Source organism: Pristiophorus japonicus, chromosome 1 (genome assembly GCF_044704955.1).
Source record: "Pristiophorus japonicus isolate sPriJap1 chromosome 1, sPriJap1.hap1, whole genome shotgun sequence".
NCBI classification, from domain to species: Eukaryota; Metazoa; Chordata; class Chondrichthyes; family Pristiophoridae; genus Pristiophorus; species Pristiophorus japonicus.
The window spans coordinates 523,386,991-523,413,780 of NC_091977.1; the positions used below are offsets into that span (position 1 = coordinate 523,386,991).

A 26,790-nucleotide genomic window follows, 5' to 3' on the forward strand; every position below is an offset into this window, starting at 1 on the left:
GCCCCAGGAATTTGAATCCCTCCCTGCCATTTGCCACCTTCACTGCCTGCTGTACCTGCATGCCAATGACTGATGCACCTCCCTTTTTTCGAGTCTGCTGCAGCACATGGTTCCCCAGAACCTATACTCCTATGGCACATGGAAGCATGAATGAGGCTATACTCCTACTGGGTATCAAGATAGAAAGGAAGAATTTTCTTTGCTTTTGAAAACCAATTTTCAGCATTTCCAATTCTAGCAACAACTTTATCTCCAAAATGTTACCAGAAAAATACTTACCATCATCTCTCAACTGATGTCCATCTGACCACTGATCAAACATGCCTATTCTAGAAGGCTGGTAGCCAACAGACTGCGTTTTAAAATTGGAGTCCGCACTGTAGAATTGAGCCGGATCTAGCATCCTTGTCCCTAATTTAGAGTCAAGGCGAGTCCCAAATGCTTGAATATTCCCCATGAGCATATTAGCACCAGGCAAGCCAGCCGCAAGGCTATACATATTAGGCGGCAAAGTGTTGCCCAAGCAGCATGAAGTCAAAGGCACATTTAGGCAATTGGCAGTGGAGGTCAGAGTTCCCAGATACTGCTGGGCCAGTGGAGTTGTTAACAATGAATGTCCAGTAAGTAATGCTGGACCTGCCAAAGGCACATCCGAAGCTCCATGGGGTTTAAAGCTTGAAATAGGCATATATTTGCCAGTGTCTAACGGTGGGAAAACACCCAATTCATTATTACTTGTAGAGGCAACAGTCAAGGATTCTACACCATGCATTCTGTTCATCTTGTCCTGCCAAGGTGCACTGACATGATCAGATTTTTGTTGTGCACATAATTCCTTGTATACTGTTGGCTTGCCCGACATGGAAGGAGGAAAAGCATCCAACTGCTGCATACTTGATCGTAGCATCTTTGCTTTCTCAGATTGTGGAGAAGATATCTTGCTAACATGTTGTGTACCACATTCGTCTTCATGTTCATCCACAGGACGTCTGCATTCATGGCTTTGCTGTTTATCACAAGCCGATTTTCTTGGTTGTGAACTAGGATTGAAAGAAGCATCTGTACATTCTTCCAGTGAGCTTGGAAATGTCAATTCATTTTGATTAACGATAGTTTGATCTGGTGTTGCGCTGGGACTCGATCGAATAATTGTAGTACTTAGCTCAATGGTTTTGTCATTCTGTGGAGAAATATTACACTTTTAGGAATAGTTAGAGGCATTTGTAAAACACTGTTCAGAAATTTAAAAGAAACTATGAAGTGCTGCGTCAATATGAAAATACAATATAACACAGAACAATGCAAAGATTGCTGGCTCCTGAACACTACATACAATCTGCTATGTTATGGATTCTGTGCATTTAAAAAAAAAAAATCTTCTGGATTTTGCAAAACTTTCAATTCAAGAATATCGACCCAGTCTTAAAACTTTAATTATTGAACTCCAGCCAAATTGTGCAACAACTTGTTATGTGGTCAGCTGTGGTGTGACGTCAATTATATCTGAAATAAAATTCAAATACACATATTTGAGTTTGGAATACATGCATATGCCAAATGCTTTTTAAAAAGGAAAATATGTCCCAGGAGATTGGGTAGAGAAAAGAGAATACAAACAACAGTAAGGACATCACGTGATGTTTCCAGCATGGTCTTTCGGAAGCTCAGTTTATAACATTTTAAACCAACAGACAATACCAATTTAAATATGCAAAACATTAGTTCTCTGAAACCAATCTATGTTTACACACTAAATTACATAGAATGAACCGCACAGAAACACAACATTTAGCCCAACAGATCTACACCATCGTTTATCCTCCACATGAGCCACCTCTCACCTTATTTCATCTCATCCCATCAACATAGCCTTCTATTCCTTTCTTGCTCGTGTACTTATCTAGCTTTCCCTTAAATGCATCCATGCTATTTGCCTTAACTACGCATTATGGCAGCAAGTTTCACATTCTCACCACTCGCCGGATAAAGAAGTTTCTCCTGAATTCCTTATTGGATTTAATAGTGACCATCTTATATTTATGTCCCCCGAGCTTTGGTCTCCCCCACAAGTGGAAACATATTCTCTACAGCTATACTATCAAACTCCTTTATAACTTTAAAAACCTCATCAGATCATCAGGCATATTCTAGAGCTACATTAAATCTGCAAAACAAAAAAAGAGGGAGGAACATATTGTCTGAAGCATCCACCTCTCTGCCACTATCTCCTGTGGTGGTACTGGCCATAAAAGAATTGATATCCAACCTAATCAATCTGCAGCAGAGATCAGGAGCTTGCAACTGTACATCAAATGAGCTCCCAATTACTTCTGAAGCAGTTAGAATGAGCCAACAGAGATCTGAAACTTGAATCATAGAATCATTGAAGTTTACAGCACGGAAGGAGGCCATTTCGGCCCAGTGTGTCCATGCTGGCCAAAAATAGGCTATGAGTGAATCAAATCAAGAGGAAACAAGTAAGCACCAAAAAAAACAATAATTTGAGAGAACATGATAATGAACAGAGGGCAATGGACCAATAGTTTCACCTGCATAAATTACATCAACTGATGCATTTGACAAGGTGCCACACAAAAGGTTACCTCACAAGGTAAAAGTTCACAGGGTTGGGGGTAATATATTAGCATGGATAGAAGATTGGCTAACTAACAGAAAACAAGAGAGTCGGGATAAAAGGTTCATTCTCTGGTTGGCAATCAGTAATGAATGGGGTACCGTAGGGATCAGTGCTGGGACCCCAACTATTTACAATCTATATTAACGACTTGGAAGAGGAGACAGAGTGGAACATAGCCAAGTTTGCTGACGATACAAAGATGGGAGGAAGGGCAATGTGTGAGGAGGACATAAAAAAGCTGCAAAAGGACATAGACAGGCTAAGTGAGCGGGCAAAAATTTAGCAGATGGAATATAATTTTGGAAAGTGTGAGGTCATGCCCTTTGGCAGAAATAAATCAAAGAGCAAGTTATTATTTAAATGGAGAAAGATTGCAAAGTGCTGCAGTACAGTGGGACCTGGAGGTACTTGTGTATGAAACACAAAAGGTTAGTATGCAGGTACAGCAAGTGATCAGGAAGGCCAATGGAATCTTGGCCTTTATTGCAAAGGGGATAGAGTATAAAAGCAAGCAAGTCTTGTTACAGCTGTATTGGTGAAGCCACACCTGGAATACTGCGTGCAGTTTTGGTTGCTATATTTACAAAAGGATAAGCTTGCTTTGGAGGCAGTTCAGAGAAGCTTCACTAGGTTGATTCCGGGGATGAGGGGATTGACTTATGAGTCGGTTGGGCCTTTCATTGGAATTCAGAAGAATGAGAGGTGATCTTATCGAAACGTACAAGATTATGAGGGGACTTGACAGGGTGGATGCAGAGTAGATGTTTCCACTGATGGGGGAGACTAGAACTAGAGGGCATGATATTAGAATAAGGGGCCGCACATTTAGAACTGAGATTAGGAGACATTTCTTCTCTGAGGGTTGTGAATCTGTGGAATTTGCTGCCTCAGAGAGCTGTCTAAGCTGGACATTAAATAAATTTAAGACAGAAATAGACTGTTTCTCAAAGGATAAGGGGATAAGGGGTTCGGGGAGCAGGCAGGGAAGTGGAACTGAGTCCATGATCAGATCGGCCATGATCTTATTGAATGACGGAGCAGGCCCGAGAGGCCGTATAACCTACTCCTGCTCCTATGTTCTTATGGTGAGCCTATTAGCAATTCAAAGGATTGCTGCCTTTGCCATTTGTCTAGATATTGGAGCGGCTGACAGTATCATTAAGGAGGTTTCAATAACCCAAGACCATACCACCAGAGTGGACCCGAAAATGGGGTCTTGGTGAAGCTGATCTGTGGCCAGAGTCAACAATTCTCATCTCTCACCCTTTCTGTATTCTATTCCGATTTATTGAAGGAATGCTGGTTATAGAAGAAATTGGTCAAAATTAAAGATTCAGGTTAATGGTAGCAAGACATATTCAGGAGTCTCTCATTTAAGTGAATAAAGGAAGGTTTGATGCACCCAGACAATGGCCTCCCTACATTCAGTGACTGAACACAACTTTGAACCATCATCTCCAAAGGTGGAGGCAAATTTGGAAAATGATCACTCTCCTTGAGTAGCAAAAGAATGTTTTTTTTATCCCAATGTACTTTCTTGTGAAGCTCCCCTTTACACTGCCAATTAATCTTTTGCAAACCACATGATTTATTTAACGCACAGGGAAAGAAAAGCAAACAGCTAAGCGAAACCTGAAGTCGTTGTGGGGCTACCATGAATTACACTATATAAGCTTGCTTTTAAGTTGTGTTCAATACGTGCCCTGCCAGAGAAATCTTAAATGTTTCCTTGTACTGTAATTCAAGTTTTGTCTGTTGAAGTTTCTTGTCCTCGACACATTATAGCAAAGTTCAGGTAGGAATTTGGCAGTAGTACATCAATCCAGTAAGATGAATGTGGCTCAAAGTTACCGTCAATGTGAGCCAACCCTATACGCCCAACCGAGAATTAACACTTTCATTGGAGGGTTTGGCGATTGGCACCTCAGTAAGAGTAACCATCTATGACAAGTGGATGGGTTTGGAGAGGAAACATAGGATACAGAAGTAGGCCATTCAGCCCCTTGAGCTTGTTCAGCCATTCAATAAGATCATGGTTGGTCTATATCTTAACTCCATCGGTCTTGGTTCCCTAACCCTCAAGACCCATGACTAATAAAAATTTAGCATTCTCAGTTTTGAAATTTTCAATTGACCCCCCCAGCCTCAACAGCTTTTTGGGGAAAGAGATTTCCAGAATTCCACTGCCATTTAAATGAAGAAGTGCTTGCTGATATCATCCCTAAACAACCGAGCTCGAATTTAGAGGTTCTGTAGTCTAGTTTTGGACTCGCCCACCAGAAAGTTTCTCTATCTACCCTATCAATTCTTTTAATCATCTTAAACACCTCAATTAGAATACCTCTTAATCTTCTAGACTTAACTACTCCAGGGAATACAAGCTTAGACTATGCAACCAGCCTTCATAATTTAACCCTTTTAGTCTTGAAATCATTAAGGTGAATTTGCACAGCAGGCCCTCCAAACAGTTAATATATCCTTCCTGGGGCCGAACCAGAGCTTTCTACAACCGTAACATAACTTTCACCCTTTGATTCACCCCAGAGAATCACCTGCAATGGCTTCTCTTCCCACCCCTGCACAGAAACATAGAAAATAGGTGGAGTAGGCCATTCGGCCCTTCGAGCCTGCACCACCATTCAATAAGATCATGGCTGATCATTCACCTCAGTATCCCTTTCCTGCTTTCTCTCCATACCCCTTGATCCCCTTAGCCGTAAGGGCCATATCTAACTCCCTGTTGAATATATCCAATGAACTGGCATCAACAACTCTCTGCGGCAGGGAATTCACAGATTAACAACTCTGACTGAAGAAACCTCTCCTCATCTCGGTCCTAAATGGCTTACCCCTTATCCTTAGACTGTATCGCCTGGTTCTGCACTTCCCCAACATCAGGAACATTCTTCCTGCATCAAACCTGTCCAGTCCCGTCAGAATTTTATATGTTTGAGATCCCCGCTCATCCTTCTAAACTCCAGTGAATACAGGCCCAGTCGATCCAGTCTCTCCTCATGTCAGTCCTGCCGGCCTGGGAATCAGTCTGGTGAACCTTCGCTGCACTCCCTCAATAGCAAGAACATCCTTCCTCAGATTAGGAGACAAAAACTCAATGCAGTATTCCAGGTGAGACCTCACCAAGGCCTTGTACAACTGCAGTAAGACCTCCCTGCTCCGATACTCAAACCCCCAAGCTATGAAGACCAACATACCATTTGTCTTCTTCACCGCCTGCTGTACCTGCATGCCAACTTTCAATGACTGATGTACCATGACACCCAGGTCTTGTTGCACCTCCCCTTTTCCTAATCTGGCACCATTCAAATAATATTCTGCCTTCATGTTTTTGCCACACGTTTATCCACACATTTATCCACATTATACTGCATCTGCCATGCATTTGCCCACTCACCTCATCTGTCCAAGTCATCCTGCAGCCTCTTAGCATTCTCCTCACAGCTCACACCGCCACCCAGCTTAGTGTCATCTGCAAACTTGGAGATATTACACTCAATTCCTTCATCTAAATCATTGATGTATATTGTAAATAGCTGGGATCCCAGCACTGAGCCCTTGCGGCACCCCACTAGTCACTGCCCGTCATTCTGAAAAGGACCCATTTATCCCGACTCTCTGCTTCCTGTCTGCCACCCAGTTCTCTATCCATGTCAGTACATTACCCCCAATACCATGTGCTTTAATTTTGCACACCAATCTCTTGTGTGGGACCTTGTCACAAGCCTTTTGAAAGTCCAAATACACCACATCCACTGATTCTCCCTTGTCCACTTTACTTGTTATATCCTCAAAAAATTCTAGATGTTTTGTCAAGCATGATATCCCTTTCATAAATCCATGCTGACTTGGACCGATCCTGTCACTGCTCTCCAAATGCGCCGCTATTTCATCTTTAATAATTGATTCCAACATTTTCCCCACTACTGATGTCAGGCTAACCGGTCTATAATTAACCATTTTCTCTCTCTCTTCTTTTTTAAAAAGTGGTGTTACATTAGCTACCCTCCAGTCCATAGGAACTGATCCAGAGTTGATAGACTGTTGGAAAATGATCACCAATGCATCCACTATTTTTAGGGCCACTTTAAGTACTTTGGGATGCAGACTTTCAGGCTCCGAGGATTTATCAGCCTTCAATCCCATCAATTTCCCGCCCAATAAGGATTTCCTTCAGTTCCTCCTTCATTCTAGACCCTCGGTCCCCTAGCATTTCCGGAAGGTTATTTGTGTCTTCCTTCGTGAAGACAGAACCAAAAGTACTTGTGTAACTGGTCCGCCATTTCTTTGCTCCCCATTATAAATTCACATGAATCGGACTGCAAGGGATCTACATTTGTTTTCGTTAATCTTTTTCTTTTCACATAACTGACTGCAAAAGCTTCTATAGATTCCTCTCATACTCTATTTTCCCCCTCCTAATTAAACCCTTTGTCCTTCTCTGCTGAATTATAAAATTCTGTCAGCCCTCGGGTTTGCTGCTTTTTCTGGCCAATTTACATGCCTCTTCCTTGGATTTAACACTATCCTTAATTTCCCTTGTTAGCTACGGTTGAGCCACCTTGCCAGTTTTATTTTTACTCCAGACAGGGATGTACAATTGTTGAAGTTCATCCATGTGATCTTTAAATGTTTGCCATTGCCGATCCACCATCAACCCTTCAAGTATCATTCGCCAATCTATCCTAGCCAATTCACGTCACATACCATCGAAGTTACCTTTCCTTAAGTTCAGGACCCTATTCTCTGAATTAACTGCGTCACTCTCCATCTTAATAAAGAATTCTACCATATTATGGTCGCTCTTCCCCAAGAGGCCTCGCACAACAAGATTGCTAATTAGTCCTTTCTCATTACATATCACCCAGTCTAGGATGGCCAGCCCTCTAGTTGGCTCCTCGACATATTGGTCTAGAAAACCATCCCGAATACACTCCAGGAAATCCTCCTCCACCGTATTGCTACCAGTTTGGTTAGCCCAATCGGTATGTAGATTAAAGTCGCCCTTTATTGCACGCAAGCCTAATTTCTTGTTTGATGCTGTCCCCGACCTCACTACTACCGTTTGGTGGTCTGTACACAACTCCCACTTGCGTTTTCTGCCCTTTGGTATTCCGCAGCTCCCCCCCATACAGATTCCACATCAAAGCTAATGTCCTTCCTTACTATTGCGTTAATTTCCTCTTTAACCAGCAATGCTACTCCACCTCCTTTTCCTTTCTGTCTATCCTTCCTGAATGTTGAGTTCCCAGCCTTGGTCACCCTGGAGCCATGTCTCTGTGATGCCAATTATAGCATATTCGTTAATTGCTGCCTGCTCAGTTAAGTCATCCACCTTATTCCGAATACTCTTCACATTGAGGCACAGAGCCTCCAGACTTGTCTTTCGAACACACTTTGCCCCTTTAGAATTGGCCCTTTTTGATTTTTGCCTTGGGTTTCTCTGTCCTCCATTTTTACTTTTCTTTTTTCTAATATTTGCTTCTTTCACCCATTCTACTAACCTGTGTCCCCCTGTATAGGTTCCCATTCTCCTGCCATATTAGTTTAACCCCTTCCCAACAGCACTAGCAAACACTCCTCCTCGGACATTGGTTCCGTTCCTGCCCAGGTGCAGACCGTCCTGGTTGTACTGGTCCCACCTCCCCCAGAACCGGTTCCAATGTCTGAGGAAGTTGAATCCCTTCTGCACCACCCCTCAAGCCACGTATTCATCTTAGCTATCCTGCCATTCCTACTCTGACTAGCATGTGGCACTGGTAGCAATCCTGAGATTACTACCTTTGAGGTCTGACTTTTTAAATTTAACTCCTAGCTCCCTAAATTCAGTTTGTTGGACCTCATCCCGTTTTTTACCTATATCGTTGGTACCTATATGCACCACAACCTGCAAGAGAACAGCTCCACAGGTCAGGCTATTAAAGAGCTGGAGCGGAATACCACTTCAACCTCCAGCAAGAGTTGTTCCAAGGATTTTGAGATAGGCGACTGGGTGACATCAAAAACCTGGTCACCATTTTGGAGCGTGGGCATGAACATCGGCAGAGCCCTGGTACAGAGGAGTGGGAAGGTTGGGGCGGATGAGCGACAAGTGTTTATAGCGGAGGTGCGACAGATATGGGTACGGGGCCCAGAAGAGGCGAGGGCCCAAGGGCAACACGGGCCAGCCGACACTGTGCGCGCTGGGTCCGTGCAACAGAGGTCCCCAGTCATCTTGTTTAATCCTTGCCACTGGACCAAGACCTAGCTCTGTCAAGCCCGTGTGGTGGCTGGTGTGCAAAGTGCACCACACGTTAAAAAAATTCACGCACAGGCATCTTCCACCCCCTCAATTGGAGCTCAGGACTGGAACATCGGGGCTTTCATTGAAACACTTGTGAACTCGTGGAAGCAAGTCATCCTCGTTTGAGGGACCACCTATGATGTGACCTTTGGTGACCTCAAAGATTTATCCTTGGCCCCCTCCTATTTCTCATCTTCATGCTGCCCCTTAGCGACAGAATCCAAAAACACAGCATCAGTTTGCACATGTACACTGACGACATCCAGCTCGACCTCACCACCACTACTCTCGGCCCCTCCACAGTCTTTAAATTGTTAAGACTGCTTATCCGACATCCAGTTGTGGATGAGCAGAAATTTTCTCGATTAAATATTGGGAAAGCTGAAGCCATTGTTTTCGGTCCCCGCCACAAACTCCATTCCCTAGCCACTGACTCCAGCCCTCTGCCCAACATCTGTCTGAGGCTGAACCACACTGTTCACAACCTTGGTGTCATATCTGACCTTGAAATGAGCTTCCAACCACATATCCACAGCATAACTAAGACGCCTATTTCCACCTCCGCAACATTGCCCATCTCCGCCCTTGCAGCAGCTCATCCGCTGCCGAAACCCTTATCCATGCCTTTGTTACCTCTAGACTTGACTATTATAATGCACTCCTGGCTGGCCTCCCACTTTCAACCCTACATAAATTTGAGGTCATCCAAAACTCAAGTCCCGTTCACCCAGCACCCCTGTGCTCGCTGACCTACATTGGCTCCCGGTTAAGCAATGCCTCGATTTCATAATTTTCATCTTAGTTTTCAAATCTCTCCACAGCCTCGACCCTCCCCATCTCTAATCTTCTTCAGCCCCACGACCTTCACAACCCCCCTCGCCCACCATGATATCTGCACTCCTCTAATTCTGCCCTCTTGAGCATCCCTTATTATAATCGTTTCAACCACTGGTGGCCGTGCTTTGTGTTGCCTCGGCCCCAAGCTCTGCAATCCTCTCCATCTCTTTATCCTCCTTTACGACGCTCCTTAAAACCTACCTTTGACCCTAATATCCCCTTATATGGCTCGATGTCAAATTTTTTGCCTTAGAATACTCCTGTGAAGCGCCTTGGGATGTTTTATTACATTGAAGGCACTATATAAATACAAGTTGTTGCTGTATTCCAGCCCACTTGCGATAAATGCCAACATTCCATTAGGCTTTTTAATTAATTTTTGTTCTTGCCACTAGCTGTTCGGTGATTTGTGTCCTTGGACCCTTAAATCTTTGCTCTTCCACAGTTCCCAGATTTTCCCAATTTAGACAATACTCTGATTGATCTTACTTAGTTCAAAAGTTCACATTTCCCCACATTGAAGTCCATCTACCACAGTTTTGCCCACTCACTTAATCGATCAATGTCCCATTGCAACTTTCTGCTCCTATCTACACTATTTACTGTTCCACCTAACTTGGCGGACAAAACCTCATCAAAACCTACTAGGCTTTAAGATTTCTTGGTAGTCTCAACAAGACATTAAACAGTTGGAATTCAGGTTTTCCACTGAAATGAATTCTGACTATTAATGTTCTGAGATCAAAACCACCAGCTGATTTTTAATTGTTTATGGGTGAATTCAAACTACCTGAAAATCATCCACTGGATTACATAAACTTCAAGTCATTTTGAGCCTTACCAGCTGTGCCTATGATCTTACTTGTATGAAAGCTAGAGGCCATTTTAAAATATTTTTGTACATGCACAAACATGCATACATACACACAATAGAGACAATAAAGAAACTGAAAATAAAACAGAAAATGCTGCAAATACATAGCTTACATATCAGCATCTGAATAGAGAGTGTAGAAACCCTTCATCAGAGCTCAAGTTTAAATAATGGTATCTAATTGAAATGTTAATCTGTTTTTGGTTTTCAGATCCCATTTAGTCAGTATATTTTTACTTCAATAGCAGTTAGCACCTTTTTTGATCCCGCTTCCTACGTTTGTTTCTTTGAACAAGTGATTCTAATTGAAAAGTTTTCCTTGTGTAATGATCATAAATTGTGATCTGTGAATCTTGTTTTTGAAATGCCTTCCAGAAATCATTAGTGCAATATCCTAACATTGAGAGATTACTACTTAGTTCAACTATTTACTTTCAACTTAAGATGCAATCTCCACCCCTGTCTCAGCTCATCTGCTGCTGAAACTCTCATTCACGCCCTTCGAACCTCTTGACTCGACTATTCTAATGCTCACCTGGCCAGTCTACCACTTTACACCCTCCATAAACTTGCGCACATCCAAAACTCTGCTGTCTGTATCTTAACTCACACCAAGCCCATCACCCTGTGGTCGCTGACCTAGTCCGACAATACCTCGATTTTAAAATCCTCATCCTTGTTTTCAAATCCTCACCCTTCCCCATCTCTAATCTCCTCCACCCCACAACCCTCCAAGATCTAAGCACACCTCCAATTCTGGCCTCTTGCACATCACCGATTTTCATCACTTCACCACTGGCAGCTGTGCCTTCAGCTGCCTGGGCTTGAAGCACTAGAATTCCTTTCCCAAAACTCTCCGCTTTGGTCACCTGTCCTAATATATCCTTATTAGGGGAGCAGAAGGAGCAGCGCGTGGCAACCTAGCTCAGCAGTCTGTGCGGCCCCCGAGCACCATCGGAGCAGGCCGGGGAGCGGAAGGAGCAGCGTGGCAGCATACCACTCCAGGGAGCAACGTGTGCTGGAGCAGGAGAGCAACAGCAGTGAAGAGCGACGTCATCAAGGTCCAGGTCAGTGATTGAAGCGTGGGCAGGTACTGCAGAAGCGGCGAGGTCGGGGCGAAGAAGCGGCGAGAGATTGTAGAGGGACTTGATCGGGGCCCAGGAGAAGCGCAACTTCGGGGCCCAGAAGAGGCAAGAGCCAAGGGGCAGCACGGGCCAGCCCACACTGCGATGTGTGCGCACTAGATCCGTGCAGCAGAGCAGGTCTCCAGTCGTCTTGGTTAATCCTTGCTACTAGACCAAAACCTAGCTCTGTCAAGCCAGTGTGATGGCTAGTGGGCAATGACACCACATGTTACAAAAGTCCAAGCACAGGCATCTTCCACCCTTCAAGACGCAGTTCGGACCTGGAATTTTAGATCCATCATTGAAACACCTGTGAACTTTTTGACGTGGAAGCAAGTCATCCTCGATTTGAGGGACTGCCTATGATAATATATCCTAATGCGGCTCGGTGTCAAATTTTGTTTGGTAACGCTCTCGTGAAACAGCTTTGGACGTTTAAGACACTACAAAAATAAAGTTGTTTCAGTTAGGAAAACAGTTTGTTAAGTAAAAGATTCCAGAGCTTTCTCCTACCGTAAGATTCAATGGACTGTCAATGGCTGTGCTGTTCTGCAGTATTGCCTCAACACCAGATATATAGCTCAGTCTGCTAAGGTTTGGGTTGGAGTGTGTCAAAGAGGATGAACTGCTGAAAAAGTAAAGATGTAGTTTAAGGAATAGAAAATCAGCTCTGCAATTAAGCTAACAAATCATCAATGCAGGAATCTGGTAATTTTGTTCCCCTTTTCTCCTCCAATTTTTTGCACTCCTCTCCTGAAGTCCCAAGTTCTATGGTTCCTTGGACACTAGTAGATCTCCAGTACTCAACAGAGTGGCCCTTCTTCACAAGAGCCTCAACAGCGAATGTCAGCAGGGTATTCACCCTTCAGGGCACTGTAACTGGCCCCAATCTAATCCTTGGACAAAGTGCACACTTCCCAGCAGGTCAATTGTGGCACTCCGACTACTGAGCTTAGCTAACTCAATGAAGATCAAAAATGAACCTGCGACTCTGCTCTGTATGGCTTAATGCTACACCAGGCAATGCCTTAATCCACAAAACCATTAGGAGAATGGTTTTCTTGTAAAAAAATTAAATTAGATTTATCTCCGAATAAAAAAAAAGGAGGCAGACAAAAAGCAGGAAACTATAGATCAGTTAGCCCAACATCTGTCATTGGGAAAATGCTGGAGTCCATTATTAAGGAAGCAGTAGTGGAACATTTGGAAAAGCATAATTCAATCAAGCAGAGTCAGCATGGTTTTATGAAAGGGAAATCATGTTTGAGAAATTTGTAGGAATTCTTGAGGATGTAACGAACGGTGGGATAAGTGGATGTGATGTATTTGGATTTTCAAAAGGCATTCAATAAGGTGCCACATAAAAGTCTACTGCACAAGATAAAAGTTCACGGGGTTGGGGGTAATATATTAGCATGGATAGAGGATTGGCTTACTAACAGAAAACAGTCGGGATAAATAGGTCATTTTCTGGTTGGCAAACAGTGACTAGTGGGGTGCTGCAGGGATCAGTGCTGGGTCCTCAACTATTTATAATCTATATTAATGACTTGGATGAAGGGACAGAGTGTAATGTAGCCAAATTTGCTGATAGAGATAGGTGGGAAAGCAAATTGTGAGGACACAAAAAATCTGCAAAGGGATCTAGACAGGCTAAGTGAGTGGGAAAAACATTGGCAGATGGAGTATAATGTCGGAAAATGTGAGGTTATCCACTTTGGCAGAAATAATAGAAAAGCAAATTATAATTTAAATGGAGAAAAATTGCAACATGTTGCAGGCAAGAGACCTGGGGGTCCTTGTGCATAAAACACAAAAAAAGTTAATATGCAGTTACAGCAAGTGATCAGGAAGACAAATGGAATGTTGGCCTTTATTACAAGGGGGATAGAGTATAAAAGCAGGGAAGTCCTGCTACAACTGTACAGGATATTGATGAGGCCACACCTGGAGTACTGTGTACAATTTTGGTCTCCGTATTTAAGGAAGGATATACTTGCATTAGAGGCAGTTCAGAGAAGATTCACTAGGTTGATTCCAGAGACGAGGGGGCTTGACTTATGAAGATAGGTTGAGTGGGTTGGGATTTTACACATTGTGGTTCAGAAGAATGAGAGGTGATCTTATCGAAACACGAGATCGTGAGGGGGCTTGACAAGGTGGATGCAGAGAAGATATTTCCACTCATAGGGAAAACTAAAACTAGTGGGGGGTCATAGTCTCAGAATAATGGGCCACCCATTTAAAACTGAGATGAGGAGGAATTTCATCTCTCACAGGGTTGTAAATCTATGGAATTCTCTGGTCCAGAGAGTGGTGGAGGCTGGGTCATTGAATATATTTAAGGCAGAGATAGATAGATTTTTGAGCGATAAAGGGATAAATAGTTATGGGGAGCAGGCAGGGAAGTGGAGCTGAGTCCATGATCAGATCAGCCATGATCTTATTAAATGGTGGAGCAGGCTCGAGGGGCCAGGTGGCCTATCCTGCTCCTATTTCTTATGTTGTGAATTAATTAACTGGTCAATGACTTCGCTCAATATTGACTCCATTCATCGGGCTTGATTCTAATCTTTAATTACAGAATATGTTAATAAGGATTCTGTTGTTTATGTAGTCTCTCAAATATTACAACCCTCAAGTAAAGATATGATCATTAAGATTATGGCACATCTATATGCTCAGTCTGATCAGCTTTGAAAAATGCGCAGAAATATTCTGGTCCATGGCAGTCTACACAATTCTAAGAGCCAGGTAAGACTATAACATTAAAACAGCTATTTTTCTGTCACCAATTTTCCCCCATTTTTCCTGAAGCTTGCGTTTTCACAGAAGCTGGCCAAGCTTCAGTACCTTACCCATGTGTCTATTACTGTGTGAACCAACATGGTGCAAACTGGCAAGCTGTTGGGGAAAGAGGCAAAAAGGATCACAGCTGACCAGATCCTGTCCACAGTCCTGCACTTCCCAGCTTGGGGCACTGGATAGCAAACAAGCAGGAACTCTGGTGGATTTTCTCCTCTCCCAAGTCCAGAGACACCAGGCCCTGACGGACACACAAGAGCATCTAAACCAAAATGGAATATGGAACCTTCCTGTTGTATATGGCTCAGCTTTATACAGTGTTAAATTTATCAACTGAGCCATCAGAGATGAGTTCTTCCTATTTTGAAGTGGCTCTTTGCAAATCAACCAGAGATATTCTACAGAAATATTGTTAAGGAGACAAAATGTGTGTTGGGAGGGGGGGGGGGGGGAGCAAAAGAAAGGTTATTTCTTATTCAAAGAAGTTCCCCATTTTTCATTAAAACACGGATGATAAATAAAATAAAATCCATAAATATTTTAAAGAAAATATCAAACATTTATCTCCATATTTAGTCATTAGACATTAAATGTGCAGGCCTATATCTGTCCTCCATACTAGGCCATTCATGACATCATGGACAGAACAATTAGCAACCCAGAGTGGGTAGATTGATAAAGGGAGCTAGGACTGCAGAATAACTGGGGAAGCAATTCATAGCTGGTCCTACCAGAATTCTCACTTATGGGTACAGCAAAAAAAATTCTGAAGAATCAAAATTTACAGCATGGAACGAGGCCATTCGGCCCATCGTGTCCGTGCCAATACAAAAGAATGAAATTGTGTTTGAACAGAGACTTTAGGAAAATGTTGCCAAGTATTTTTTTTTATAAATTAATGCCAATATTCTACTGAATAAGGAGGCTGATTGATTAGACATGTTTCAAGCAGGTGATCTTGTTTAACTGCAACATCTAGCGAATTCACCGAAACCACATTCATAAAGTCAAGCAGGGACATACAACAGAAAATCTCTTTTACCTTGTGGCAATTTGTACTTCTGTTACTTGGCTTGGTGAAGAATGAGTCAATGGAGATGTTGATGGCCTCAAACTTAGCTGATCTGGTGCAGATCCGTGATCTTATAAATGAAGGAAAACTATATTTCATCAGTTAAAACTTATGCACATATTTGCCATTAAGATGATTTTTCAACTTCAGTATTAAAACAGTGCTGTGATAAAATGCAACAGAGCACCAGTGCACAACACCAGAGTTGTAAGAGATGAGCTTACCCATCACTGAGTTTAGAATTCATGTCTCACTTCATCCAATTAATCTAGCAGCAACAAATAGTTTACGATAGAAGCTGTTCATTGTGATTTCTTTCCAGAATTCCCAAAGTAGTTATTTTCTACACTAAAATGTTTTATAAAGCTAACCTCTGCATTTCAAGTCTGATCATCAATGGGTTACACCAAAAGTACATGTAAAATAAATTACTTCAAAAGCATGTAATTTTTGGCATAAAAAATAAATGGAGTGTAAAAATTGCTTAACTACTAAAAATAATTATACTTCATAATACACACACTTGATCCGTTGAAAATAAATACATTCACCAAATGATTCATTAAGTGACCTCCTTGCGTTCAGTAGTTCTAAAAAGATATCCCTAGAAAAATGGAAATTTATTCTTTAATTATAGTGGTCAATATCATTATAAAGCAATAGGTATATTATTAAACAATGGCTTACCAGCTTCACTGTTTTTTGGTGCAGCCAAGGCATGATTAGATTGTTCAAAGCTGACTCTCTTTTCCTGGCTATGGCGATCTGAGCTTTCTCGCTCATGTCTTCCCAATTGCAGTTTTGAAGTTGCTTGCATTTCTCGGTCATTGTCACGTACGGTCTCACTTGTTGATTCCTTAAACCTTTGCTCCACAGGTCCAACAGTATGTCTTTTTGGACAATGCAAACTGGAATTACTTGTTGCCGTACCTTGAACAGCAGAGGGCTGCGAAGAAACAGTCACCTTAAACTTTTTCTGTTCTGCCCTGAACATTCTGTCAGATGAGATTTCTGAAGATCTTTCCTCAATGGCTTTTTGTGTCATTCCTTTTCTGCTTTCACTCTTTGTTTTACATAGAGTTTTATCTGAGGTGGATTTATTCTCTGCCAGACAAACTTTGTGTGTAGAAGAGCCAGTTAAAACAGATTTGCCTTGTTTCTCCACTGCTGTGGTTATAGCATTCGTGTTTGGCATTTCATTGGCTTTACCTCCACTTGAAATAACTCGGTTATCAAAAGATCCTTCTTTTACTATTAACTTCACATCGGTAAACTTATTGCCACCATGTTTGAGGCCAAGAGATTTGCTAGTCTCAAGTATACAAGTTTCACTTGCGTGGCCATTCTGACTATGTGCTCTGATCTTGCCCTGAACCGATTTGACTGACTGACGAGTTTCATCTGACTCAGCGATACTTCCCGTTTCAATAGCATTAAATTGCCCTTCTTTTGAAGGAGATATTTTCTTCTTGTCCTGCTTGCTGGCACGAGTCAAGATAGCTTCCCCTGAAAATGAATTTGATGTGCTGTGAGGATTCCTGGAACTTTCAGATGACTCAACAGAATTTAAACTGTAAGCAGAAAGAGATTCTGACAGTGGCTTAAATTCAAATGTCAAAACTTTACTTTCACTGGTCTCAGATTTTTCACGGTTTTTCTCCACAGAAGCATTTAAATCGTTGATCACATTGCTTTTCTGGTCCTTCAGTTGCACACTTGGTTTTCCGCTAGTTGATGTAGGCTCATTTTTCTTCCTGTTTTTATTAGAAAGCTCCAAAATCATAGCAGCTAGCTGAGCAGGATCGGCACTCACAGAGGCATCAGCAATGGCAGAAGCAATTGTACTTATACTCAAGACTGAATCTGTGCCATTCAATAGTAGAGGTTGTTCAGCTTTCAGATGCAAACTCAAAAGTTCCGTATTCTAAAAAAGACAGGTTTTAGCCACATTCATTTATTATCTGAAGTACAATTTAAACCAAATATACAAATGATGTTCTCTGCATGCTAAACATTTTATTCAGCAGGTTAGTGACATTTAAAAGAGAGCATATCTAAATGTAATGTTTAAATATGCAAGAATGAAATAACAAAATGGCACTAACCCCACTTTCATTCACGTGAATATTTGAATTTGGTTCCCTGTTGATTTCAAATGTGTCATTCCCAGTCTGCTTATCAATCAGTAATGTAGTAGAAAATTCTGTTGGAGTTTCTTGCTGCGTGTGCTCCAGGTCATCTGCATAAAAGCACACATGTTCTATGAACAAAATTATGCTTTTGTTCTAAACCAAGAATACCACGCAACAGAAGAATCCACCACAACATCATCAAATTACATAACCTCCTTAGCTGGGTGAATGGTGAATTATGTAACATTTTTAAAACAGAAGTTATGACGACAATTTCAAGCGGGTATGAATTCAGTTTATACAAAACAAGAAATGTCATTCTGCAGGCACCTTATGATAATCGCATATTGGATCTTTGCGGAATTTCCACCAGGCACATGTCGAATGCAGCTGGTTCTGTGAATCCTTCTCAAGGTGGGCAACGTGCTTCAAGTTGGTACATAATGCAAACGAGGAGGAATAGCTGGAATATTACACTCATGTTTGTTCAGATGAGTTACTCACACACCAACTGACAGTTTACACGTAGCACGAGAAGTTTAGCATGGCTGCTTTACAATGCCAATAAAATCACTAACTGAAGAATAATCCTTGCACTGTTCGCCGAGCCACAAAATGGAACATTGGAAGGGCATTTTGATTCCTTCATACTGGGAGATAAAGAAGCCCTGCAAATCAATCAAAGGAGGGCCACTAGATTGACACCTAGTTTGAGTCCTCAGTTATCAGGATAGGCTGAAAGAGCTGGGATGCTTCACTTTAGAAAAAAAGCATAGACTTTGAGGCGATTTCATTGGGACCTTTAAAATAACAAAAGGATTAAATTCAGTCCAAGAGGATAGGCTATTCAAACTGGATAGGTTAAGGAGGACCAGGACACACAAGTATAAGTTATAAAGAATAAAGTTAAATGCTAGGAGGTACTTATTTTCGAATAGTCAGTGATCACTGGAATAAGTTGCCAGCATGTGCAGCGAATGTGGATTCACTGCAAGTATTCAAAAAGGGATTTGAACGAGTTTCTGAGAGTGGCTAGCAGCTACACTGTGAAGGTAGGTGCGTCATCAGGTCTCCTGGAGCTTGTCTGGTCATTATTGAGATTGGAGAGGAATTTTGAATCATCATTTAAGACAACCTTTATTTGGTTCTGATGATTCCTGAAATCATTAAAGTTTACAGTGCACAAAGAGGCTAATCAACTCATCACACCTGCACAGGTACACTGAAAGAGTTATCCACTTTGTGGTTAATTCTCAATGCTCAGGAAAACTAGGCATGGACAATAAATACCACGCCCACATCCCAAGAACAGATTAAAAAACAGTAATCCCATTTCCTGTCCTTTTCTTTAATAGGAACAAGAGTGGGCCATTCAGCCCCTCGAGCCTGTTCCACCATTCAACCAGATCATGGCTGTTCTGTATCTTAATGCCATCTACCCACCATAACGCTCAATACCCTTGCCTAACAAAAATCTATTAATTTGTTTTTAAATTTTCAACTGACCCCCAGCCTCAACAGCTTTTTGGAGGAACGAGTTCCAAATTTCCACTACACTTTGTGTGAAGAAGTGCTTTCTAATATCACCCCTGACTGGCCTGGCTCGAATTTTAAGGTTATGCCCCTTTGATCTGGACTCCCCTGCTCGAAGAAATCGTTTCTATCTACCCATCAAATCTTTTCATCATCTTAAACACCTCAATTAGATCACCCCTTAAACATCTATATTCAAGGAACTACAAGCCTAGTGCAGCATGTCCTGGCCTCAACTTGACTATCAGCCCCAGTATCATTCTGGTGAATCTGCGCTCTGCCCATTCCTGAGGTGTGGTACCCAGAACTGAATGCAGTACTCCAGATGGAGTCTAACTAGAGCTCCGTACAACTATAACATTTCCACCCCTTTGCATTCCATGCCCCTCGAGATAAAGGCCAAAATTCCATGAGCCGTTTTTTTTTTTTAAATGTACAATAACACTGCCTATTAAGACAACTTAGTGATCACTGGACTAATGACCAAATCAACCTTTATAACCAGATGCCACTATATTCTGAAACTGAGCATCCAAAATGTGAGGAAGGGAGGAAAGGGTATATGGGATAGAAAAGTAAGGTATTTATATACTATGCTAAGTTAGGGGAAAGAAACAAAACTTACTGATCACTCTTATTAATGCACAATTCTTAGAATAATAGAATCTTACAGGATAGAAAAAGACCCATCGTGCCCATGCCAACTCTTTGAAAGGGCAATCCAATTAGTCCCACCCCGCTGCTCTTTTCCCATATCCCTGAAAACGTTTCCTTTTCAAGTATATATCCAATTCCTTTTTGAAAGTTACTACTGAATCTACTTCCACCTTTCAGGCAGTGCATTCCAGACCATAACTCGCTGGATTAAAAAAAAAATTCTCATCTCCCCTCTGGCTCTTTGTCCAATTATGTCCTTTGGTTAGCGATCCACCCGCCAGTGGAACCAGTTTCTCCTTATTTGTGCTGTCAAAACTGATCATTGTGATCACATGGACATTTATTACAGAATATTCAACTTGCAAAAAGAAAAGTTTAGGTTTTACTCTACCTGGATAAAATGTGTCATCATTGCAAAATTGCCCGGTTTCATCCTGGACTTGCGACAAATCAGTAGGTGTCAATAAAGCAACAGGTGCTCTCTGTTCTGGTGACGTTATGGCATATCCAAATGAAGGCTGGCAGATTTGGGAATTAGTCATGAATTATTACCAACATAAATTTTTAAAGGAAAAATACATACACAACAGAAGTTTAATTATATGTTCTAGTTTCAAACAAGTTCTTTGGAGCATGTCTTATGGTTGCCCAAATAGTCTAAGGCAAATTGATCAAGATTCTACCCAACACAAACATGAAACTAGAATTCAATTGGAGCCTGATGCAGTTGTTGCATTTACATTTTTAAAAAATTATATACATGTACTCCAACCTTGAACTAACCCGTTTTATGCCACTGTTTTCTTCCCCAAGACATCCAAGAGCCTCTGATCTTTGACTAAAGAATTCTCCCAAAGTGAGACGGAGATAAGTCTCATCGCCTTGCATATCAGATGATGCCTGCGAAGCTCTCAACAGCAATCTGCTGCTATCAGATGGCAGCTTCCATGAATCGTTTCCAAATGTCCCATCTGTAAACGCCATGACCATTTTATCCTCCTGTACCAAAGGTGAGCAGACACTTCAAATTATGAACCTCAAGTGATGATGAATAAAATGTCTCAATATGTTAGCACTCACTTGGTTGACTGTAGATACAATTTTTAGTTATGTTCATGGATGCCAGGCAGTAGAAAGGTTGACGAACGGTCATCAACTTCAAACATTAATTCTGTTTTTCTCGCTCTCCACAAGCCTGGCTTGAATATTTCCAGCATTTTCTGTTTTTATCCCAGATTAACACAATACATTGTTACAATTATTCATTGGTTGCTAGCTAATTGTTTGGAAAAATAGCCCCTTGTTTCAGATACAAAATATTAAGATGTTTGGAAGCTTTTTGAATTTGACAGTTATTTAAATTCTGCTTTTTTCAAATCACTTTATCTGGTGTTTTCAATGAGGCTTGTGCAGCGTGCTAAGCCAGGCATATAACCACAGCTGGTGAATTTCCATGTTCTAATCATTAGCCTAGCCAACCTCATAGCTACGCTTGACCCTTGAATTTTATAGGTGCAAGCAATCCACTTCTCCTCCCACCCCCAACACCTGGAAAGCTCTGCAGTAATGCCAGGGTGGCAGAGAACTGGAAACATTCCCCATGTGAACGAGGGGAGAAAAATCGACCACTCTGTTTACTGCAATAGGATGTGAAGTTACAGCGCCACCTGTACAGCAAGCAGGCATTCTTGGAATTTTACGAGGCAACAGTACCATTCAATGCAAGATTAGCAGTGCTATAGCACGATACATGATTGCAATCAACTGGGGACCATGGCACCATCAACTTATTTTCATTGCGATTCAGAGAATCATAGAAATTTACGGCACAGAAGGAGGCTATTCGCCCATCAAGTCTGTGCTGGCCGATAAAAGATATCCAGCCTAATTCCACTTTCCAGCTCTTGGTCCGTAGCCTTGTAGCTTGTGACAGTTCAAGTGCATATCCAAGTACTTTTTAAACATGATGAGCGATTCTACCTCTCATAGAATCATAGAACAATTATGACACAGAAGGAAGCCATTTGGCCCATGCCGATCGAAAAAGGGCTACCCAGTCTAATACGGCTCAATGGGGCCAAGTTTCAGCCTGAGTTGCTCCTGTTTTTTTGGAGCAACTGGTTTAGAATGGAGTATCTTAGAAATTGCAATTCTCAGCATTGAGTTTGCTCCAGTTCTAGTCAGTTAGAACAGTTTCAGTTTGGAACAGATTTTTTTTTTCAAAAGGAGGCGTGTCCAGCCACTTACACCCGTTTTGAAAGTTAAGGCAGTGAAAACTTAATCCAAACTAACTTAGAATGGAGTATGTGTAGATTTTTGTACGCTTAGAAAAACCTTGTCTACACTGAGAAAATCAGGCGTAGGTATCGAGGAGGGGGGGTGGGGGGGGGTTTAAAGGGAAGTTTACAAACATTAAACACTTCAGTTTTAAAAATAAAGAGCCATCATCAATAATAAATGATAAATACATCAATCAAAAAAAAAAAAACATTTTCTACTTACCGACTGCAGCACTGGGAGTGCTCCAACAGTGTGCTGGGACGGCCCCCCCAGTATGTCTCTATCTCTCTGTCTGTGTGTGTGTCTCTATCTCTCTGTCTGACAGCAGGAGGGGAGGGGGAGGGGAAGAAAGAAGGAGAGGAGGAGGGGGGGGGGGGGGGGGGGGGGGGGGCAGAGGTAGGGTCGGGTCCGGGGAGCGGGAGTCAAGTCGGGTCGGGTGGGAGGTGAGTCTTATCCATACAGCCCCAGTGAGGCCATTCGGCTTGGGCTAGGGGCTGCGTGCTTCGGGCCCCTCCCAGTTTCAGGCACCTAGAGCTACTGCACATGCGCGGCCACTGTAGCGCGCATGTGCAGAGGTCCCGGCACTGTTTTCAGTGCAGGGACCTGGCTCCGCCCCCCCACAGCTCATGCTGCGTCATGCCCAGCTCCAGAGGACCTGCAGGGAGCCGGAGAATAGGTGAGGTTTTTTTTTAGGCGCATTTTGTGGCGCGAAAAACGGGCGCCCAAGTCCGGGCTGCGCCGTTTTAGGCGCGGCCTGAAATTTGGGCCCTTTAAGTGGACACCCAAGTACTTCTTACATGTGATGAGGGTTTCTGCCTCCCCTTTCAGGCAGCGAGTTCCAGACTCCCACTGCCCTCTCGGTGAAGAAATGTTTCGTCATCTCCCCCCTAATCCTTCTATCAACGACTTTAAATCTATGGTTAATGATGCCTCTGCTGAAGGAAATAGGTCCTTCCTATCCATTCTATCTAGGCCCCTCATAATTTTATACACCTCAAATAAATCTCCCCTCAGCCTCCTCTGTTCCAAGGAAAACAATGCCAGCCTATCCGATCTTTCCTCATAGCTAAAGTTTTCCAGTCCTGGCAACATCCCCGGAAATCTTCTCTGCACCCTTTCTAGTGCAATCACATCCTTCCCATAATGTGGTGACCAGATGAGCACACAGTACTCAAGCTGTGGCCTAACTAGTGTTAGAACATAAGAGATGTTGCATACAGTTCTAGCATAACTTCCCTGCTCTTTTATTGTATGCCTCGGCTAATAAAGGAAAGCATTCCATATGCCTTTTTAAAACTACCTTATCAACCTGCCCTGCTACCTTCAGGGATCTGCGGACATATACTCCCATCCTTTCAGGCAGTGAGTTTCAGACCTCCACCACCCCCCGGGTGAAAAAAGTTCTTGTCAACTCCCCTCTAATCCTTCTACCAATTACTTTAAGTCTATACCCCCTGGTTATTGACCTCTCTGCTAATGTGCTTCCTATCCACTCTATCCAGGCACCTCATAATTTCATACACATTGTATTGAGCAGCTATTTAAGCTCAACTACTCCTGTTGACATATTAAGTTTGTGGCTATTATTCACTTGCTTCTCTTATTTAAGTACTCTTTTTAGCAATTACAGCTGAGTGCAGTGTTATTTGGCCAGGTAAATAAAAATGAGAATCCCGTAGATGCACAGGATAGAAACATTAGCTAAAGGACTGTTTAAAAAAAATGTGCGCTTTCTGGGCACAGCGAGACGTACCTAGATATCAGGGCAAGTAAATTCATTCTCAAACAATGGGTGCTGCAGCTCACTTACAAGGAGTAGTTGGAGGGGAAAAAGGAGTGAATGAAACCCCAAAATATATAGTCTTTGACATTCTCCCTGTTCAGACATTTAAAAATGTGACTACCAGGCTACAAGAACGGGACAGAGGTAATAATTTCATACTGCTGATTCAAAGACCGTCTGTTCCAACTGGCGTTGATGCTCATGGTCAGATGGGCTCTGAACATTGAGCTGTCAGATGAATACCGGAGCTTCTTCCCAGATCGTGGATCCTCTCATTGCTGCACAGGTGTAAATTTGTCTCATGCTTCATAAAAGATGCGAATTATTTTAAAGTAGCGTAGAAAATTGCAAAAGAAGATTTAATTTATTTGCCAGTTAAGCAAACCTCTGATATATCTGTTGTTTTCGCTTCGATTTTACGTTTTACTTCATAACTTCTCAACCGCATTAATCTGGTTCAGCACTTGTAGCGAGAAATAAATGCTCTGTCAGTGTTATTTTCTGTCAGCCTTTTATATCCTTCTTACTCTAGAGAGTCCAGCCTCCATATTTCAGTTTGTTCTTAAAGGGAAGTCCCAATTCCCTGGATTTTCATAGAAACATAGAAACTAGGTGCAGTAGGCCATTCAGCCCTTCGAGCCTGCACCACCATTCAATAAGATCATGGCTGATCATTCACCTCAGTACCCCTTTCCTGCTTTCTCTCCATACCCCTTGATCCCTTTAGCCGTCAGGGCCATATCTAACTAACTTTCAAAGGCATTTACACTAGCCTTGATGTCTTGCAAGTTTTCATTAGCATGAAGAACAGAATAACTGTAAAGTCCTCACTTTATAGTATGAAATCACATGAGGCACATTCTGGGGACAAGGTCACTGTGACCGTAACTCTTTATTCACAGGACTCCAAAGACGGTGACCCTGCATGGGACCTCCTCTTTTATACTTGTGAGATCAGGTAAGGAGTGTCTCCCACAAGTTCACCCCTTGTGGTCAAGGTGTGCATCTAGGTTGAGTGTATACAGTAATGCAGTGGTGTTACATACATGACAATAACTTTCTCTCAAACCTGAATAAACTTGTGTTCTTCCTCAAACTCCTCTTGATCTTCCTCAATCAATGCAGCAGCTTGGTCTATAAAACACATTAAAAACCATCAGTAAAACATGTCTAAGAAAAAAAATCAGAACGGCATTCCTCAAAATTATATTTAAAAATGTTTAATAGCTAAAATCTTACTGCCAGTTATAAAGTCTTCTTCTTGAATACTATTGGCTAGATCAGTTGGCAGATTGAACTGATCCTCTTCTTTATCCAGTGAATAATAATAAGCCAGATCTGTCACCCAACTCCCGTCTTTGGTTTCGTAAATCACACTAGGTTGCTTCCCTGCAAAGGAGGAGGGAGGGGGGGGAGGCGGAAGTGCACAAAACTTAACAGGAAACTTATGTCCAGTTTTCTCTCTCTCGCTCCTTTCCTGAAGATGTCAACCTTTGTATGGCACAATTCTATGGTGCCATCAACCCTCCATTACTGCACCCATTCTACACGTGAAACCTCAGTGAATAAAGGCAGTTTTTGACTCAGAAATATCAAAGCAGAGTCAGATACTGCCCTCACTTGACATCCACACACATGCACTTAGATGTGGTGGCTGGATTCCGATCAGAGGAGAAACCCTGACCAATTTCCCCCCTCTTCACATTCAAGTGCACTGAAGCCAGCTGTAGCATACCTATTGCCACAATTGTGAGATCTGCTATCTTGGCACAAATCAAGAATCAAAATAGATTCTCTGCAGATCTATATTGCTCGGCTACTCATTGGATAAATTTGTTCAGATACTGGCAGAGATAAAATACTATTCAGCAAGCAGGTTGAGCAAAGTTTCAAAATTCACCAAGAAAATTCCGACAATTATAGTGATAACTCCTACCCAAGCAGAGATCAGTTCATTTGATAGAGACCCACAATTGAATCTGAGATCTTGTGGTCGATATTGTTTGCTACAGCATGGTCAGTCCAGAGTGAAAAGCATACCTGGCTACATGAGTGTGACACTACCCACTGGCTGCCACATTTTTGAAAAGAGCACAGTACGTATTCACATGCACGCAGAGTTCCACAATCAGCCCCAGTGAGCAGCTTTTTTAAAAAGTTAGCTCGCATGTGGGAACATCTGGTTTCCACATTACGAAGCAATAGTAAACATGAAACATAGAAAATAGGTGCAGGAGTAGGCCATTCGGCCCTTCGAGCCTGCACCACCATTCAATATCATGGCTGATCATTCACCTCAGTACCCCTTTCCTGCTTTCTCTCCATACCCCTTGATCCCTTTAGCCGTAAGGGCCATATCCAACTCCCTCTTGAATATATCTAACGAACTGGCATTAGCAACTCTCTGTGGAAGAGAATTCCACAGGTTAACAACTCTGAGTGAAGAAGTTTCTCCTCATCTCGGTCCTAAATGGCTTAACCCTTATTCTTAGACTGTGACCCCTGGTTCTGGTCTCCCCCAACATCGGGAACATTTTTACCTGCATCTAACCTGTCCAGTCCCATCAGAATTTTATATGTTTCTATGAGATCCCCTCTCATTCTTCTAATCTCCAGTGAATACAGGCCCAGTCAATCCAGTCTCTTCTCATATGTCAGTCCTGCCATCCCGGGAATCAGTCTGGTGACCGTCGCTGCACTCCCTCAATAGCAAGAATGTCCTTCCTCAGATTAGGAGACCAAAACTGAACAATATTC

At 42.3% G+C, this 26,790-nt stretch overlaps 1 protein-coding gene across 4 annotated transcripts in view; it reads right to left on the reverse strand.

Moving 5' to 3' along the window:
• cep192 (centrosomal protein 192) overlaps positions 1–26,790 on the reverse strand; it is a 174,284-nt gene that overhangs the window by 90,182 nt on the left and 57,312 nt on the right. For 2 of the 4 annotated variants that reach the window (XM_070896513.1, XM_070896505.1), the window contains exons 14-22: positions 25,273–25,422; positions 25,103–25,167; positions 20,754–20,969; positions 20,362–20,488; positions 17,754–17,887; positions 16,336–17,572; positions 15,619–15,718; positions 12,285–12,399; positions 280–1,180 (exon numbers count right to left, since the gene is read on the reverse strand). In XM_070896513.1, the coding sequence (XP_070752614.1) occupies positions 280–1,180; positions 12,285–12,399; positions 15,619–15,718; positions 16,336–17,572; positions 17,754–17,887; positions 20,362–20,488; positions 20,754–20,969; positions 25,103–25,167; positions 25,273–25,422 (3,045 nt within the window). The remainder of the gene's footprint in view (positions 1–279; positions 1,181–12,284; positions 12,400–15,618; positions 15,719–16,335; positions 17,573–17,753; positions 17,888–20,361; positions 20,489–20,753; positions 20,970–25,102; positions 25,168–25,272; positions 25,423–26,790) is intronic. The other 2 variants (XM_070896521.1, XM_070896530.1) reach the window with 2 other exon arrangements.